Source organism: Dunckerocampus dactyliophorus, chromosome 2 (genome assembly GCF_027744805.1).
Source record: "Dunckerocampus dactyliophorus isolate RoL2022-P2 chromosome 2, RoL_Ddac_1.1, whole genome shotgun sequence".
Lineage (NCBI taxonomy): Eukaryota > Metazoa > Chordata > Actinopteri > Syngnathiformes > Syngnathidae > Dunckerocampus > Dunckerocampus dactyliophorus.
The window spans coordinates 34559462-34579454 of NC_072820.1; the positions used below are offsets into that span (position 1 = coordinate 34559462).

A 19993-nucleotide genomic window follows, 5' to 3' on the forward strand; every position below is an offset into this window, starting at 1 on the left:
GAAAACCACTGAAACGCCATTTTTCCCACGCATTTATCTGAACATGAACCCATGCAGTTTTGTTTTTGTCCACTGGATGGCACTATTTTTTCTCTTTCGAATCAAATTTCACATATTTTACCGTTTTCTGAAAGGGTGCCTTGCTAGTGATACAAGTTCAGTGTCTATTTGTGTTTGGAACGAGGTACTGTATATGTAAAAGATGTATGTGTGCTTTCACTTCAGCTTTGCTTTTCTGATTTACAAAAACATTGGATTTATGGAAACATACTGGCCTTTTTAAGGGTAAAAAATCCCCAAAATTGAATTAATATTTGTAGGGGTGTAAGGATTCGTTTTGATAATGTTTTGATTTGTATCATAATTTGTGGTTGCCGATACGATTCAAGGACGATATTGGTTCATTTAGAACGATACGATACAAAATGGTTCATTAACTTTAAATCGATTCAGTAACTTTTTTCCCAAAAAATTCAACCAGTGTGTCTTAAATACCTGGGGACTGGACAGCGCAGGTGAAGTTTCCTAGATTCCTGTTCTTTGTTTTTTTTTTTTTTTTAAGGGAATCAGGTATAAATTAATGATGGATATAAACAAACAAGTAAACAACAATTAATGGCAAATGCATTCACATTTTATTTGAATAAAGTGCAACACTTCAGGTTGAATTAACAGGTTAACCTTTTCTGCTCTCATTTTCAATATTCAATACATTTTCAGTAAAAGTACAGTAAGTGCAACCAACATTTCAACAGTAGGTTTACCTGCTACGTCTGCTTAGGTTTTTCAACATAGAAATAATACAATATTAATATCAATGTGGTGAGAGGTAATTGTCACATACCCTTGATTTGAGCATGACGTCCAGCCGCCATCTGTCATTATCTCTCCTCGTTCAGCTTGAGAGAGCTACAGCTTCACATCATTCTTAGTGCTTTTGTACAATGCAGGGATAACATTTTCTGAGAAGTGTGGTCGGCACGGTATCTGGTACCGTAGCTCCAATGTTTGAATCTTTTCACAGAACCCAGGATTTTCAACCACACTATAGGGTCGCATGTCTTCAGCGGGAATGAGAGGTGCCTGATTGTGTGAAATCCCATGGCGCCTTAGTAGGTGGTTGGAGAGATTTGTCATGTTGCCGTGGTATTGTACTTGACCTTTACATATCCTACAAACAGTGAGCGACTTATTTGGAACATCTCCCGCTTTACAAAAGCCAAAGTGTTTCCACACACTGGACCGCAATGGTGGCTTAATTATTTCTTGCTCACCAGCTTGTTCTCTGCCATCCGCCATTCTATGTTTTGTTGTCTGCTGGCGTGTGGCGATGATGTCACAGGCAGACTGAATCGAGTAACGTTTAACGTCTTTATCATTAAAGGTGCTAAAAAACACACATCCATATAAAGCCTACTGTGCTTAAATCCAATGCTTTATTTCCTAGTATCGATGCAATCGATTGGTTACCTTTTAGACAATGTTAGATTGATATATGTTGTCCGGAATGACAACTTGCTGAACACAGATCGATGTAGTTGGATCACAGGTATATAAATTGATACATCCAAGAATCGTTACACTCCTAAATATTTGGTATGTAGATTTCAGGCAGAAGTAGTTATAAAAGATTGATTGAATGAAGCTGACTTTTTATTTGTGTGTAAGTGAATTTTAAGGACCTTTGAAGGGTGAACATTATTTGATATTATGTTGCCCTCTTAGAACATCTGAGAGGGCAACATCCATAATGGAAGTGAAAGAAACAACTTGATTTAGTAAGAGGTTGTTTTGCAGCCCTCCTCCTGTTTTTCCATGCGTTTACACACATAATAACAAGCTCAGAGTGCGTTTGACCAGTCAAAAGCTTCTAATGCTTGGCCAAATACCAAGCAGACTGGCACTGAGTCAGAACCCTTGACTGTGAAATTGCAAACTGCCTTCCCCAAATACACACTCAACCCTACCACTTGTGCTTGGCCTGACCATCCATCCTGCTGTGTCACAGTGGGGTGTGATGATGAAGGTGTTTGGAAACCTTGTTCCTCTTGTAAGCCTCTTAAGGGGCTTCTGGTTTCCTGATCTCCTCTGCACTACATTCTCCTCTTTTATTTCCAGCACTTCTAATTGTGCATCATCAAAAATGTCTGCAAATCTGCAGACTAGAGAGCGAAAGCTTTTGCGGGAATAAAATGTTGGGCCCTGCAAAAATGATTTATGTTTGCATGTCAATGCTTCATAGATTGGATGTCCACTCGCATCTGTTTTTCCTCCCTCACTGGAACAAGAGCAAAGGCTTAATCTGTAAATGTATATTAGAATAAACCATGTCACCATTACTACTATTATTACAGTAATACAACAACTAATACAACTGTAAACCCCTCAAAATGTGCATACTGGTTTAGATCCCCACAATACCTGTAATTAGTGATGTTCCAATCAGGGTTTTATGCTGCAGATTCTGATGCCGATCATCCATAAGTAAGATTGGCCGATACTGATCACATGAATTAACTGTACATTTTTCAATTTATTTATGATGAGTGCCATTGGCCAGGGGTGCCGTTAGCCAATTCCAAGGGCTCCTGACAAATTGTTAATTATTATAAAATAAACGTCTTTTTTCTTTTTGCCTTTTATTTGTGTGAAACTATTTTTGTACTATTTGACACCAATTTAATTGAATTTAATTTGATGCATGTTTTTGAGTAATACAAATATATGGGAAATAACCTGTTCAATAATTATTTTTTAGAATAAGAATAAGATGATAATACACAAATATCTTTATTAACTAGAAATCTGTCCTGCTCAATTTAAAAGTGAATAAATTCAGTGTCCAGGTTGCCGGTATGTCTGTCATCACTATTAGAGCTGTCAACTTTGTGTTTTGTTTATGACTGGTAACATTTCAATTGTACAATAAAATCTCCACTCACACAGGGTGGCCATTGTCTGAACGTGATATCCACTTGTGGCTTTCCTGTAGGACAAAAACGAGCTCCGAACTAACCACATTGCTAATTTGTTTTAAAAGCTAAATATCACTGTGGTAAAAAGGCACTTTTGGCGTCTGAAGACCAGAAGCTAGGCAGATAACTCTAGCTAGCTAGCCAGCTAAACTGCCGCCAATGTAAAGTACAGCCAGTGACAGCAAAGCGTGTAAACAAAGATGCAAGAATAGTCGAACAGAGATACGTTTGGTAAGGAAGTGATCAAACATCCTGGCATGGATTGGTGTAGCCCGGAGGTCATCAACCTTTTTGAAACCGAGAATTACTTTTTGGGTACCGCTTAGTGGGAAAGGCTACCAGTTTGACACACACTTCTGAAATAGCCAATTAGCTCAATTTACCTTTAACTATATGTTATTAATAATAATTGATAATATTACTCTATATGAAGACACTGATCATGTTAATGACTTCTCACAATCAATATTAACAATGATTTAATAAGAAAAGAAACAGATAATCAATACGCTACAATTTATTTCTACATTTTCTCTGGGTTCGATTCTCCCCTGGGCATTTCTGTGTGGAGTTTGCATGTTCTCCCCGTGTGCGCGTGGGTTTTCTCCGGGCACTCCGGCTTCCTCCCACATTTCAAAAACATGCAGTTGAGATTAATTGGCGACTCTAAATTGTCCATAGGTATGAATGTGAGTGTGAATGGTTGTTTGTCTATATGTGCCCTGCGATTGTCTGGCGACCAGTCCAGGGTGTACCCCGCCTGTCGCCCGAAGTCAGCTGGGATAGGCTCCAGCATGCCCCCGCGACCCTAATGAGGATGAAGCGGTATAGAAAATGGATGGATGGATGGACTTCTACAGCAGTTTTAGGAAATCACAATGTCCCATTTTCACAAGCCACTAATATCCATCCATCTTCTATGGCGCTTATCCTCACTAGGGTCACGGGTATGCTGGAGCCTATCCCAGCTGACTTCGCGCAAGAGGCAGGGTACACCCTGGACTGGTCTAGCCACTAACATTTTTTCACAAAACATGAATTACATTGCACCATGTCTGAAAAATAATAAATCACGTAAAATATTGCCGACATTCTTCTTACCAATGTGCTTGCCCCCAGTTGAACACCAGAGAGAGTGGACATTACATCGGTTCCATATTTCTCGTCTTCAAGTGCTGTTTTAGCATTTAGCATGATTGCTTCTTTGACGAGCTCTCCGTCTGAAAAGGCCTTCTTTTTCTTCAAGAGTTGCATGGCTCTAAATGAGGCTTTGGTTGCTTTTTTGGGAGTCGGTCTCGTGAAAAAGATAGCTTTGTGCAAACAGCTTTCTTTAACCCGCAGGCTTTTCTGCTCGTATTATGCGTTGTCCACCCAACTAAGGGCATACAACTTAAATACTACCTAAAATGGGGCGCACAAAAAAAATGTAGCTTGGGGTCAATTTAACACGACAATTGGACAAACTATACAATGTCAATTATGCTAAGGTTGATGACGTTATTAGAAATGATATTCGGAGATGGGAAGTCCTTATACTTGATTTTAGCTCTAGGATAGAGGCTGTGAAGATGAACCTACTCCTGAGGCTTCTCTATTTCTTTCAAGCACTATCAATTAATTTACCAGAAAAGCAGTTTAGATACAGGAATAAAGTGATCTTGAGATTTGTGTGGCATAATCAAAAGCCAAGAGTTAAATTAGATACATTGCAGCTGAAAAAGGACAAGGGGGGCATGGGACGACCAAATCTTAGAGAATACTTCCATGATGCACAGATGAGTGGTAGTGTATTGGTGTGATGTAAACATCGTGTCAGAATGGAACGGACCATTGGTGGAAGGGAAACTCAAAGCATTATTGCAGATGGTAGGATGGGGGGGAGGGCACAGGTGTGACGGTAAGGATGGTGTGACCCGCTTTACACTACAATTGTGGTCCAATGTAATACCGAAAATTAAATTGGAGGACGACCTTTGTCTCCTGCGATGGATAGCTTATGATAGGCACTTTGTCAGGACAAGACATTCGCACAGTGGTTTCCAAGGGTAGAACCGTATGGTGTACAATAGTAAATAAGATAAAACTCATGAGCTTTCAAGAACTACAACAAACACACAACTTGGGTAAGCATGACTATTTTAGATACAGTACTTACAACTGAGAAACTATTATGAGAGGGAAATAAAAAGCAAGATACATAGAAAGAGACATGAATTATTCAAACGGTGTTATGTTCCTACAAATCAAAGTCCCTAAGATAGTGTCCACATCATACCAGAATTTAATGGAAAGGGAAGCACTGAGTGTATTAAACAAAGATGGGAGAACTCAAGATCAACATCACAGAAGCTGAATAGTTACTGTATGTATGATTGTGACTCAAAGCTCTACAGCATTCTCTCCTGTTTGGAGGGAACCTTGCTGGAAGAATATAAATAGGTTCTTTATTACACCAGAAATGAAACAGAAATACCTTGAAGTTGCACAACCATGTTGGTGCCAGTGTGGTGCAGTTAATGGAAAACATTCACATGTGTTTTGGCTTCGTCCAAAAATTACTCCTTTTTGGGAGACCATATGTAAAACTATGGTGGAGATTTTAGGCTAAAATGTGACTTTTTCATGTGTGGTACTGTACCTGGGCCATTTGATGGGGAAATCTGTGTTAAGGGAAGATCATGTTGGTGGCATGGAAAAAGGCTATTTGTAAGGAGTGGCTTGATCCAAGACCCCCGACATTGGACGACTGGTTCAGTATTATGAACACAATATATGACATGGAATAATTAACATACAGATTGAGAACTAAAAAAGACATATGTTGTGATAAGTGGGCGAAATGGACACTGTTCACTGATGATTGAAACCAAGGAAAAGACTTCTAGAAAAAACCACACCATGACAATGACTGTGACGTGTTGCTTGGATTGGAAATTACAAAATACAGTGCCCCTTTGTGCGCCGTTTGCTTTTCTTTGAGTGTTAAAAAATTTGAAAAAGGAAAAAAATAAAGTTAAAAAAAAAAAAAAGAATGGTGTGATTAATTGTATCCAAAGCTTTTGTCAGATCCATAAATACTGCAGCTGCACACTTTCTGTGGTCTATAGCGTTGGTAATTTCCTCTGTAATTTTGATCAGTGCCATGGAGGTTGAAATGTTAGCTCTGTGTCCGTATTGGCTGTCCGCGAGTAATTCATTCTTACTCATAAACTTGTCCAACCTGCTGTTAAATAGCTTTGGTGGCCGATCGATTGGAGCATCCCTACCTGTAATACCGTAATACCGTAATACCTGTAAACACGCAGACATGCACAGTGATGAAGGACCTTAAAATTAACTCACAATAGTCCCCTATGGACAAAAAATATCAGCTTCCCAAAAACTGCTGTAAATATATATTCTAAAATAATTCCTTCACATTTTTTAAATGTTATTTTATTTTTTACATACACTCTTTTGTCCAACATTAAGAGAGACGCACTTATCATTTTCAGTGGTTTTAAATACACTCCCGATCAAAGGCGGGAGGCCTTGCTTATGCAGCTCGACAATCCGACCACGTTCAAATAGAGAACGATTCTTATCTTTAGCCATCAGGAGGGCATGACAGTGTGAATGCCTGACAGAAAATGAACATTTTGAGCAGATTTTGGCTTTTATAGCCTGTGGTCTTAAACTTTTGATCAGATCATAAACATTTTTTTAATTATTTTTTAAATTACAAGTTCCAAATGTTTTTTGTCTCACTCCTCCTTCTTGCTTTTGCATATTGTAGCTTAAAACCTCATTAAGATCCAAATGTGCAAAATGCAAATTCTGGCTTTTTTTCAACTGGTCTTAAGACTTTGATCAGGTCTGTATTTTTTGGTTACAAGGAAAAAACGTTTGTGTTCGCGTAGCGTTGACATTTTAGGGTAATGTAAGGTACAGAGATGACAATTATAAACTGCTTAAAAAATGACTATCTTCTGGAAAGGTTCATCTATATTCATTCAACACAGCCAAAATGACTTCAAAATAAAAAAAAAAACTGAATGGCACAATATGTCCCCAGGATCCACTAAAAGCACTTTTTGTGTGTGTGTGTGTGTGTGTGTGTGTGTGTGTCTCCTAACTGGCCGCTGTGTGCCCAAAATGGGTAAACTACAAACGCGCGCGCGCACGCGAGCATACACACACACAGACACACCCAGATGGGCAGATGGCAATGATCTGTGTATTGGCGACCTTGTCCCCTCCATCTCTCTCCAGAGACCCGTACCATGGAAAAATGAGTCTGGCAAACAGGTGGTGTGTGCGTGTGTGATAGTGTGCATGGAGATTGAGTGCTGTACTACACTACGTAGTAGGATGATTGATTGTGGCAGCATGTAAAATATGCACATGCTACGTTGCGCTCTGTTTCTTGACTAGTTCACTACCTTTGTGAAATCTCCACCAGTGTTATCTTAAATGGAGGAGGCGAGATAATACCACCATATGGCCGATGAGAACCAAGATCATTGAGTCAATGCGATGTGTTGTGGGCTTAGCACTCTTTTAATTAGAGAGAGTGAAACGAAGGAAAAGGCTGAGTAAAAGGAGGTTGAGTGTGCAGGGAAGAATTGGAAATACAGTATGTGTACAGTCGTCCCTCGTTTATAGCGGTTAATGGGTTCCAGACCCGACTGCGATAAATTAATTTCTGAGATATACAGTCGTGTGAAAAAGTGTTTGCCCCCTTCCTGATTTCTTAATTTTATTTGCACGTTTGTCACTTAAATCAAACACATTTAAATATTCAAATTTACGTTTCCAGCAGCTCTGCAAAAATGTCATAATGAACTTGATCACTTCATTACAAAATAAAACAACCAAGGCAAGACATGAGCGATAAGAAAATAGAATAAGAATAAATAAATAAAATACGGAACTGATCATGTCAAATTTGTAGTGCAATAATGCACAATAATAATACACAATAAGGTAATAAGTCCAGTCCAGTCCTTCCACGACAGGAGATATGTGGTACGTATCGGTATCGGTTGATATCGGAATCGGAAATTGAGAGTTGGACAATATCGGCATATCCGTTATCGTCAAAAAAGTCAATGCATAATAAAAATAATAATTTATGCTGTAAGAAGGGGTTGTTGGTACGGCGTTGCCATGGAAACGAGTTTGAGTTTCTCTAACAGCAGTCAGTGTTGACGTGGAGCTTTACATTAGCAGCTTTTAATCAGAAATGTAAAAAAAAAAACTGTTAAAATAATTCTGGCATTTTTTATCAAACTATTTTCAGTTGTTTCTGGCATTTTTCACCTTGGCTGACATCGACGAGCGTCAGGCATCACTGGAGGGACCTCACAGTGGGTGTGGCTTACCCTCTTTCCCTGTTCTGCCCCCCCGCACCCACTTGCCTCCTCTGAATGACTCACCGAAACATGCCTGTGGTGTCGACAAACACCGGTACGACCCCATCATGATAAATATATACTGTGTGTAGGCGTGCGTGGGTGTGTGTGCGTGTGTGTGTATGTACTGTATGTGTACATACAGTACATACATACAGTGGTATGAAAAAGTTTGGCCACCCCTGATAATGTTCAAGATTTTCCTTTTATAAATCACTGGTTGTTCGGATCAGCAATTTCAGTTAATTATATCATATAGCAGACAAACACAGTGATATATGAGAAGTGAAATGAAGTTTGTGGGATTTACAGAAAGTGTGCAATTTAAATAAAAGTAGGCAGGTACATAAATTTGGGCACCCCTGTTTTTATTGATTTGAATACCTTTAGCACTAATTGTTGGAACACAATATGTGTTTGGTAAGCTCATTGACCCTTGACCTACATACACAGGTGCAGCCAATCATGAGAAAGGGTATTTAAGGTGGCCAGTTGCAAGTTGTTCTCCTCTTTGCCTCTTCTCTGAAGAGTGGCAACATGGGAGCCTCAAAACAACTGTCAAATGACCTGAATGCTAAGATTGTTCAACATCATGGTTTAGGGGAAGGATACAAATCAGAGATTTCAATGTCAGTTTCCACTGTGAGGAACATAGAGAGGAAATGGAAGACCACAGGCACAGTTCTAGATAAGGCCCAGAGTGGCAGGCCAAGAAAAATCTCAAATAATCAAAGGCGAAGGATGGTGAGAACAGTCAAACTCAACCCACAGACCAGCTCCAAAGACCTACATGATCTTGCTGCAGATGGTGTCACTGTGTATCGTTCAACTATGCAGCTCACTTTGCACAAGGGGATGCTCTATGGAAAAGTAATGCGGAAGAAGCCTTTTCTGTGCGCATGCCACGAACAGAGTCGCTTGAGTTTTGCTAAAGCACCTTTGGACAAGCCAGCTTCATTTTGGAATAAGGTGCTGTGGACTGATGAAACTAAAATTTAATTATTTGGACATAAGGGACGGTATGTATGCCGGATGAAGAACAGAGCATTCCAAGACAAACACTTGCTATCACAGTAAAATTTGGTGGTGGTTCCATCATGCTGTGGGGCTGTATGGCCAGTGCAGGTACTGGCAATCTTGTTAATTTTGTAGGTCATATGGATTCCAGTCAGTGCTAGCAGATTCTTGCGAACAATGTTCTACAATCAGTGACAAAGTTGAAGTTGGACCGGGACTGGGTACTTCAACAAGACAATGACCCTAAACACTGCTCAAATTCTACTAAGGCATTCATGCAGAGGAACAAGTACAACATTCTGGAATGGATGACCATCTCAGTCCCCAAGCCTGAATAATATTGAAAGTCTGTGGTGTGCGTTAAAGGGGGGCCTCCATGCTTGGAAACCATCAAACCTGACTGGAAATGTTTTGTAAAGGAGGATCTACTAAATATTGATGTAATTTTTCTGTTGGGGTGCCGAAATTGTTGCACCTGCCTTCTTTTGTTTAAATAATTATTGCACCCTTTCTGTAAATCCTATAAACTTAATTTCAGTTCTCATATATCACCATGTTTGTCTGCTGGATGATATAATTAACTGATATTGCTGATCCAAACAACCAGTGATTTATCAAGGAAAATCTTATTTATATATATATTTAGACACACAACTGTCAGTAAGATGCAAAGGACAATAATCGACATATTATTAAACGGATAGATGTGGGGCATTTTGTCATTTTTCTCCAAAGACTGATTAACACACACGTTGTATATCATGTAATAGATCTACATGAGACCCTGGCCCTGCTCACCTCTCAGCTTCACCCTGATGCCAACCACAAGGAGGACCTGGTCTTCCTTAAAGGTGTCTTTAGTGAGAAAAGCCTCGGCTACCTCATGAAGGTACTGTGTGTATTACTATGGACACCACTCTGCACTCATTGCATTAATGCAGACAATGTTAAATGTCCTCATGGAAGTCACATGATCAGTTATCATCATTTAAAGACATTTGTCAAATTGCTTCTGTGCTTGTTTAGATCCATGACAAACTGAAGCAGTATGAGAAGCAGAGCCCGTCCCCGGTGCTCCACAGCGCCTCCTGTCTGGCAGAGGATGTAAGTGCAGGTTGCCATCTGCAAAATTCTCACTTCATATCAACTTTTTCTCGTGTTTTGATGAGAACATGTGTTACTCAGCTGACAGAGGAGCTCAAGGATGGGCAACTTGAGGAGGATGAAAAAGAGCTACTACTCCTATTGAGTGCTCCTCACCTTAAGGTACACAAACAACTGTTCATGTTGCATGGGGAACATCACTTATGGGTACCAGAGGAGTACGTAGTAAGTACTCACACACTGTATAGCAAACCGAAATAACATGAAACGAGTTAAAGTAATGCAGTTAATATTTTTAATTACAGTACGTGTGCATGCACTTATACAAAAGGAGTTTCAGTGAGGCGACCAACAATGTGCAGTCATTCTGTTCTTTTACAATAGGTTATACATTCAATGATGATAGCTATCGTTAGGGTAACTTTGCCAAACGGCTTTCATTAGCTGACAACAAACATAACTTGTGTGTGTGTTTATTACGGGATATATAGTCGTCCGTCGTCATATTGCGGTTCGAATTTTGCAGCTTCACTCCATCACAGTTTTATAAAACATATGAATAACTTACGCTGTTTCATAGTTGAATACTGCCTATTAGTTTTTTGTATGCATATTTAAGCATATTTTACCTAGTTTTTGCCTATATTTAAGTAGACGTTGATGAAATGTAGTATTCTACTATGGTAATTAGGTGTCACTAGTAATGTTCAGTGAGACACCCACTCACTAGACTTGATCACTGGAACAACATGCTTTTATTTCACTTTTGAATTATCTCACAACAGGCATTAATTATAACATAATAACCACCATAACAACACAGGCTACTGTTGTGGCTGTAATCCAGCTAAAACTCAACTCTGAACCCCCAATGTCACTTCCTGTCCACACGTCCGGACCTCATTTATTGCAACACACATAAATACAAGTCTTATTTATGTCTTAAATTGATTATTTTCACTGATTATATACAGTATACTACATTGGGTAATACGAGTGAGTATAGGAGTGTTAGTTTAGAGGGCTCTAATAATGTTAAAAATCCTATTTAGAAGATTGTAAATAGGTTTTCTATGCTCTAACTATGAAAATATTCCATTTATAAATAACAAATCTCACTTTTTATGATCAGGTCTGGAAGTAATTAACTGTGATAAACGAGGGATTACTGTAATGCTTAAATGCTTAAAGCATGTTCAAAAGTTAGCGCACTCTATGCAGCTGTGTAACCTTTGAAAACAGTCACTTTAACACTTTAATGCTGTGATGCCACACAGGCTGTGCTGTCAGCCCACGACACAGTGGCCCAAAAGAACTTTGACCCGATGCTGCCACCCCTGCCAGAGGACGTGGACGACGACTTGGAGGAGGAGTCTGTCAAGATTGTGCGCCTGGTGAAGAACAAGGAGCCTCTGGTGAGCGCTCATGCGTCTCTGAGCTGTGAATGTGTGTCATCTGTAATCTGGGGGAATCCTTCATCTGCTGTCACACACACACACACACACACACATACCCGCACACACACTTGTGTTATTGATCTTTCCAGCAAATGCGCATGGTAGTGTAGGGTTAGCTAATCTGTTGTCCACTAGAATAATCTAAAAACTGCAGATTAGTCTTTGGATTGATTTCTGTCTCCCACCAGGGAGCGACTATCCGGCGGGACGAGGTCACAGGGGCTGTCATCGTGGCTCGGATCATGAGGGGAGGGGCTGCCGACCGCAGCGGTGAGACCAACAACAACAACATCACACCCCACTAAAGTGTTGTTTTCCCTTTTTGTATCTTTTAACTTGAACCACCAATAGGACTGCCCCATCAGCGCTGACACACGAGTGAGGAGATTACGTTGTGTAACACTTTGCAAACTGTCAACAGAGATTAAACCCTCCAGATTAGTGCCACGAGATTGCGTATTTTGACTTTTCAAACAGGGGGTCACCTCCATGGAGACGTTATCACCTTCATGTTCTTTTCCTTTTTTCCCCTGAGTGTGAAAGAGTGTGTTTGTATTTGTGTTGCCAGGTCTGGTGCATGTGGGGGATGAGTTGCGGGAGGTCAATGGCAACCTGATAACCCACAAACGGCCAGATGAAATTAGTCACATTCTGGTAAATGTCGTCTTTCATTTGGAATATTTTCAATCAGAGACTTGTTGCTCACTGTAATGTCTTTGAGCAGTCACAGTCGCAAGGCTCCATCACCCTTAAAATCATCCCGGCCATCGTGGAAGAAGACAAGATGAAGGAAAGCAGGGTGAGGACTTTTCCAATTACAAGAAAGGTTGTTAGATTCAAGATTCTTTATTGTCAGTGTTCGATATATACAGGACGTACAGAGAATTGAAATACTGTTTCTGTCACACTAAGATTGCAGCTAATAAAGAATAAAATAAATAATATAAGATTAAAAAAGAAGGAATAAAAAAATCAAAATGAGATAAAAAATAAAAATAAAATACACACTGAACAGACTAACAATAAGTAGTGCAAAAAGGCAGCAGAAGTAGTACTTGTTTAGTGGGTGGGATAGTGTCCAGAGGCAGGGGCCGACATGGGGAGGTAGTTGGCTCAGCTGAGTTCAGCTTCCTGACAGCTTGATGAATGAAGCTGTGTGTGAGACTTGTCCCGAGGGGCAGGAGGCTGAAGTGGCAGTGAGATGGATGGGAACTGTCAGCGATGCTGATGTCTCTGCGGTTGAGTAGAGTGTTGAAGATGTCAGCGAGGGAGATCAAGGGGACACTGATGATCTTGCTCACTGTATTCACAACTCGTTGCAGAGCTTTACGGCAGTAGACATTGCAGCCTCGTCCGTACTACACTGTGATGCAGCCAGTGATGATGCTCTACAGTATATGGTGTCAACATAGAAAGAGCACATGATGGGGTGTGGGACTCCTGCTCTCTTTTGCTTGCGGGGGAGGTAGAGGTGTGTTTTGGCCTTCTTGGCCAGTGATGTGGTGGTGTTGGACGAGGAGAGATCCCCAGAAATGTGCATCGCCAGGAACCTGGCGCTGCTCACCTTCTCCACAACAGTTCCGTGTCTGGTCACTGGGGGGTGCTGCAGAGCCCTTTTCCTAAAGTCTACAACAATCTCTTTGGTCTTCACCACATTGAGGAAGAGATTGTTGTCCTCGCACCACTGAACCAGTTGGCCCACCTCGCTCCTGTAGGTGGTCTCATTATTATTATTGGAGATGAGGCCCACCACAGTTGTCATCCGCAAACTTAATGTGGTTGGTGCTGGATTTTTGCACACCCGTGTGGGGCTCCTGTGCTCAGCATGATGGTCTTGGAGCTGATGCCACCAACTTGCATTATTTGTGGCCTGCCTTGAGAAAATGCAGCACCCAGTTGCAGAGTGAAGTTGTGAGTCGTAAGTGTTGCTGGGAGAGGATTGTGTTAAATGCTGAACTGAAGTCCAGGCACAACATTCGCACATACGAGTTATTTGAATCCAGGTGGGTATGGGCTGGCTGGAGCAGAGCAGAGATGGCATCCTCTGTGGGCCTGTTTGACCTATATGCAAATTGAAACGGGTTGTAGGAGGAAGGGAGAATGGACTTTATGTTCAGCATGACCAAATTCTCTAAGCACTTTATAATGATGGGAGTCAGTGTTACGGTCCGGTAGTCGTCGTAGCTTGATGAGTTGGGTTTCTTTGGGACTGGTATCATTGTGGTGGCTTTGAAACCTGTGGGGACAATCGTTTAGCTCAGGGAAATGTTAAAGATGTCGGTAAGGACAACCTTGAGGTAGTCGATACAGTCCTTTTTAAAACACAGGCAGGTACATGTTGTCTGGTCCAGCTGCCTTGCGTGGGTTGATCCTACAGAGGGTCCCCTTCACACTGGGGTGGTCTTCTGTGCCGTTGTGTTTTGTGTTTCAAAGCGGCCAAAGAAGTCATTGAGGCAGTTGAGCAAAGAGATGTCACTGTTGCAAGTCCGGGAAGGGGTTGTATAGTCTGTGAGGGTTTGAATGCCTTAATAACTTCAAATAGTTCTCACTGTAGATATACGCAGACACTTAACAAATAAAGAATTAAAAAGTAAGATTGAGATGTGCAAAAGGGATAATGATATAATGGTAGTGCAATTCAAGTAAGTGGGTGTGTGATTAATAAGCTGGAACATGATCTGCATTTGTAACAAAAAAGCAGGATATACATTAGAAGAAAACAGGATTTACATTCAAGTGATATGTTTGTTTGTTTTTGCTCTCAAGTGTTCAACAGAGTGACGGCCTGGAGGAAGAAAGTGTCTCTGTACTTGTTTTTTTTTTGGGATACAGTGCGCTGCAGCGCCTACCTGACGGGAAGCGTTTGAAAAGTTTGTGTCCAGGGTGTGAGGGTGATGTTCCCTGCCCGCTTCCTGGCCCTGGACCGATACAGGTCACATATAGAGGGAAGGTCGGCTCCTATTATTTTTTTTCTGCAGATGTGATGGTCCTTTGTAGTTTGTTCCTGTCCTGTTTGGTTGCAGATCCAAACCAGACAGTGATGGAAGTGCACAGAACAGATTGAATGATTGCAGTAGAACTGGATCAGCGGCAGTCCCGGTAGAATGCGCGGCAGGAAATACACTACTAATAGCGGAGGAGGCAGCAGTGGTGTTCAAGATCCCGCTGTAAATGATGATGGTGATAGGTGGGTTTGCTTGAGAGATGAGGAAGAGTATCACAGGTGGACCAGACATTTTGATGAGCCTGCTGGGTATTGTGGAGACAGGGATCTGACCATTTCTGAGCCTGGTGATGTCATAATATGCAAATTGGATGAGTAAATTTACTCCCATCCCAAACTTTGGGTCATAGTGATGATTTTTCTCATTTACAGTATGCCTTTAGTGCTAACCATTTTCAAGCTAAAACCTTTGGATCAAAATTGAATATTTTCTTGAAAAAACTCTGGTGCCTAAAGGGTTAAGATATGATTCAAACACTACATATTTTAAAAACGGAACAAGCCGATACAGTGGACAAACAATACGATTTGATTCCATATGATTCAACGATTACATTTGTCAATGTTGATGTTAATCTTACATGTTACATAAAGAAGCCAATATATACTTTGTATAAAAGTGTCATTCTTACAGTATTTTCAAATGTGTAAAAGAGCACATCATTGCCCCAAGCATGCTGTAAGGCAGGGGTCCCCAACCACTGGGCCATGGGAAACATTCAGGTGTGATAATTTTTAAAAAAAAACAAAAAACAATGAAATAATTTACATCATTTAGTACATTACATTTTCTACATTTTTTTTGTAAAGGGATACAATAAAAGGGAGATGTGGGTCATTGTGTTATTCAAAAAAATAATATATAGTTAGAAATCTCACAATTTGTGCATGTTTAATGCGAGCGGCGACTAGTTCCACGGTCCATGAACGCACCATTTAACTTTGCAATGCATTTTCTCCCACGATGCACAGATAAGACTACTATATTGTATTTTTCTGTTTTTTCTTTCACTTCATATTTGGTCCCAAATGCTGATATTATGTGGGAATGTATAAAGGTAAGATTTGATGACTATATTGAGTGCTAATGTACATATTTGTTGGTGCATCTCTCCTTGAGTCCTTGAGGCTCGTAATGGCCGATGGTGGCTCTCATTATTCATTTAATGCTTTTAATTTGATGTTGTTCCTGTCCTAGTTTTGCACAATACATCATAAATAAGATACATCAGATCACTATAATGTACCTATGTTAGTGTGTGTTAAAGTCTTTCCTGGTGACCAGCTAGGACATTGCTAACACTATTTGACACAATCCCTGAAATAGCTGTCCTCGGCTATGCCTGCCCGTAACTAGTAGCTCCTAGCCCAAATTGTAGCTAGCCATTCAAAACAGAAATCCGCAGAGAGACCGCTCGTATCTAAAATAAAAAAAACACTTGTCAGTTGGGACACTTGTATGCCAAGGTATCACTGTATAATTGACAATTTCAAAAATGCCAGCAGTGCATCAAGTAACTTCTCTTCTTCCCGGTGTGACAGCTCAACTCACAGCTACACATATAACTTTGTTCTTGTCGAGAGAGGCATCTGCGCGTTAATAATGCGTTAGCAATGATGATAAATGAACTAGTCATTAAACAAGGGTCCAGCAGCTGAGAAGTAAAATATATTTTACTATTGGAATCTACTAATTGAAAAAAACAAAACACAGATCTTGAAAACGGGGTCATTTTATAATCTGGTTAATACACTAATTGTAGGGCTGTCAAATGATTAAAAAAATGTTATCAGATTAATTGCAGTTTTAAAATTAATGAATCATGATTAATCACCATGCGCCACTATGTCTGAAATATGCCCATTTTACTGTATTTAATGAACAGAAAGCCAAATGACAGGAGAGGATTATATATACAGTATGCACTGTATTTGTATGTAATAACAGCTCCAAATGAACTGAATGTCAATGAAGCTAAAAGATACCACACAAGTCTGAAAATCTATTTGTCTAACACTAGTCTCTTTAATAGTAGCAGAACATTTGAATCACACTTTAAACCGTGTTATTAAAGGGAAAATTCGGATTTTTTGACATGAAGTTGTATGACATCCCCACCAGCATTGTAGTCCATTAACAGCAACTATGTTCATCACAGAAATCTGACCAGAACTGGACTTACGAGACCAAGTGGGGGGTAAGTATCTGTTATTGGACTGCATTGCTGTTGGGGATATCATACAACATCATGTCAAAAAATCCGAACTATCCCTTTAAGAGCAATGAGGGGTTACATTCAAAGAAATTGCGTAAATTTACTCCAGTGTATTTACTTTCAGTTCGGGGGGGGGGGTGCGCTCCACTGTGATTCCATCTACTGTCATAACACAGAAGCTTGCTTTGGTGCGCACGTGTTAATTACACTAAAAATGTTAACGTAATTAATTAAATAAATTTGTTACCGCCATTAACACGTAATGTTTGACAGCATTAGTTAATAGTAAACTTCGCCATCCTGCAGGTCTACCTGAGAGCTTTGTTTGACTACGTGCCCTTTGAGGACAGGGCCACACCCTGTCAGGAGGCGGGGCTTCCTTTTAAAAGGGGGGACATCCTTCAGGTGGTGAGTCAGGAGGACGCCACCTGGTGGCAGGCCAAGAGAGTGGGAGACTGCAACCTGCGCGCCGCCCTCATCCCCTCCACACACTTTCAGGAAAGGTATATTATAAATCTTCATAATATCACTTACGTAGTCAATAGAACTCACTGGAAATATATCACTACATGTTATTTGTCCTTTGACAGGCGCTTAAGGTACCGCCTGAAGACCGGCTCCTTCCCAGCCTCCATGTCTCCCATAGTGACCACATGTAAGCCATCATCACCACGCTATCCACACTCTTTACCCTTTACCTGGCTGAAACACAAACCAACAAGCGACACACACATTAGGTTGCAGGTCAAATCTCATCTATAACCAACGAGATGCGTAAAGAGGGATTATAGAAATCGAACATAATCTCTACGCAATCTATCGTGTCATCGCATAATCCAATTTTAGTGAGACATTCAGATGGAAAAAAAAAAAGATCTGGGAAAGCAACAGGTGCTGCGCTGTTTTAATTGATTCAGAAAATTCATCATTAAAAACAAAAAGTATATTATTTACCAATCATATTTGCTTGCATACTTGTATTAGTAGTGTTACATGTATTTTATTTGTATTTACATATGAAGTGATATTTAGTGTAAGTGTATGTTTATGTATATCGGCAAAGGAAATAATTGTACTTTTCAATTATTATCAATGGCAAATATTATCTTTGGTGACAAAATATATAAATATGGAAAATAAACAATCGGTTGTCTAAGGAATAAAACTAAAACAATAAAAAATAAGACAAAAAAAAGCAAAGAAAAAATAGTACTAATAATTAGACATGATGTGCCATATACAGCATATGGTATGGCACAATAGAATCATCTTTTCATTTGTTACGTAGAATCAGTGGTTGTCATGTTGTGTTGCTCTTTGCAGTGATTCTGTGTGTCATTCCTTGCATTGCTGCTCTCAGACGAGCGGGCTGAACAAGGTACACACACACACACACACACACTGGCAAATAAGCATCAATTGTGTATACACCAGCGTCCTTCAATTATTCCATGTGTTTCACCTACTCTGTTGTGACATCCACGTGACCTCACCCTCTTTCCTCTCGCCCTTCCTCCTCCTGCCCCCCAGACGACGCCGACGTTGAGGGGAAGGACATCGGTGAGGACGAATAGCTGATTCTATTGCAATCCACCATGCTTGTGTGCTTAACAGTGGTAGAATCTGTCCTCTTCTCGTTGGAAAGGGTTTATTGTGTGTGTATTGTAGGCTTTGAATTGGGCCGTTAGTGGTGCAGCTTTGACGTGTCATGTCGTAGATGCAGCTTTTGCTGCTACCTTCAAAATGCTTGTCTAATTAAGGACAGGAGTGCCCTGTTGTTTTTAAGCATCAACTGGAGAAAAAAAAAACCCAAAACAAGTCAAAGATCCTCTATATGAAAGGAGTGCTTTGCTGTTTTGAAGGAACATGTGTAATGGCTTTTGCTCTGCTACTAGGCTAAGCTACTACTTGTTGTCATGCAGCCTGCAGCTGTTTGTGTAGATTGTGGCTTTGCTGGAGTGTTGTAAAGAGCTGAAGGTGAGCTTGAAGCAAAGTGCTCTCATCTGGCTTGTAGTTTCTCCCACATCAAAGGTAGCAGCTGCCTTCTGCGGCCATGCTTTCTCGTGGGATTTGAACCCAGGTATACGTCCTCCTCGTCTCCTTCAGGGTGACAAACGTTCTGATTGCTGTGGCTCTACCTGATCTCTGAGTTGTCATTTCTTATTTGTCCACAGCTGGCCTGCGCAGAAGTTTCCGGCTCAAGAAGGACCGCCACGATTCACCGGGAGAGCCTCGCACTCCGGATGCCAATCACGCCGATTTCCTGATTTACGAGGAAGTCACGCTTTATTTGCCGCGGCCCGGGGAGAGGCCTCGTCTCATCGTGCTGCTAGGTGCATCACATGCTCCAGATGAGATTCAAAACATAATAATAATAATAATAATAATAATAATAATGCGCCAAAGTCAATCATATCAATTGTTGATGTGGTCAAGGTTGTAATAACCTTATCCCAATATTCACATTTGCACCTCTTTTTTCGAAAATGCTACATAGTTTCTGTTTTTCCCATTAAAAACTAAATCAGGGATCCTCAAGACAAAGGAGGTATCAAACCTTTAAAAAAAACAATTAAATATAAAGTTGTTGAAATATTTGATGTGGTGAAAAGGTAAAAAAAATATGTACATTTTCTTACTTCAATGAGAGGCACTGTTTTCATCCTTTTTAAAAGGGTCAGTTAATTTGAAGCGGGCCTCAAAGGTTAACCCTCTGGGGTCCCCAAGGACTTTTTTGTCTTTGTAGGTCAATTTTTGCTTGTTTTTTTTACTTATAACTTTAGTCGTGTTAGTCCATATGGTATGGTCTTTCCTAAGATGTTTTTTT

The 19993-nt window shown here is 40.4% G+C and overlaps 1 protein-coding gene across 7 annotated transcripts in view; it reads left to right on the plus strand.

Annotated features, from left to right (window-relative positions):
- Positions 1 to 19993, plus strand: part of LOC129176915 (MAGUK p55 subfamily member 3-like) — a 28783-nt gene that overhangs the window by 1750 nt on the left and 7040 nt on the right. For 2 of the 7 annotated variants that reach the window (XR_008569533.1, XM_054767429.1), the window contains exons 2-14: positions 8257 to 8423; positions 10156 to 10274; positions 10412 to 10651; positions 11767 to 11904; positions 12135 to 12216; positions 12515 to 12600; positions 12671 to 12745; positions 17473 to 17669; positions 17757 to 17821; positions 18527 to 18544; positions 18697 to 18726; positions 19181 to 19246; positions 19341 to 19499. Coding sequence is in view for 6 of the 7 variants with exons in the window: in XM_054767429.1 (XP_054623404.1) it covers positions 8384 to 8423; positions 10156 to 10274; positions 10412 to 10651; positions 11767 to 11904; positions 12135 to 12216; positions 12515 to 12600; positions 12671 to 12745; positions 17473 to 17669; positions 17757 to 17821; positions 18527 to 18544; positions 18697 to 18726; positions 19181 to 19246; positions 19341 to 19499 (1315 nt within the window). In the remaining variant the exon portion in view is untranslated. The remainder of the gene's footprint in view (positions 1 to 8256; positions 8424 to 10155; positions 10275 to 10411; positions 10652 to 11766; positions 11905 to 12134; positions 12217 to 12514; positions 12601 to 12670; positions 12746 to 17472; positions 17670 to 17756; positions 17822 to 18526; positions 18545 to 18696; positions 18727 to 19180; positions 19247 to 19340; positions 19500 to 19993) is intronic. The other 5 variants (XM_054767431.1, XM_054767434.1, XM_054767433.1 and 2 more) reach the window with 5 other exon arrangements.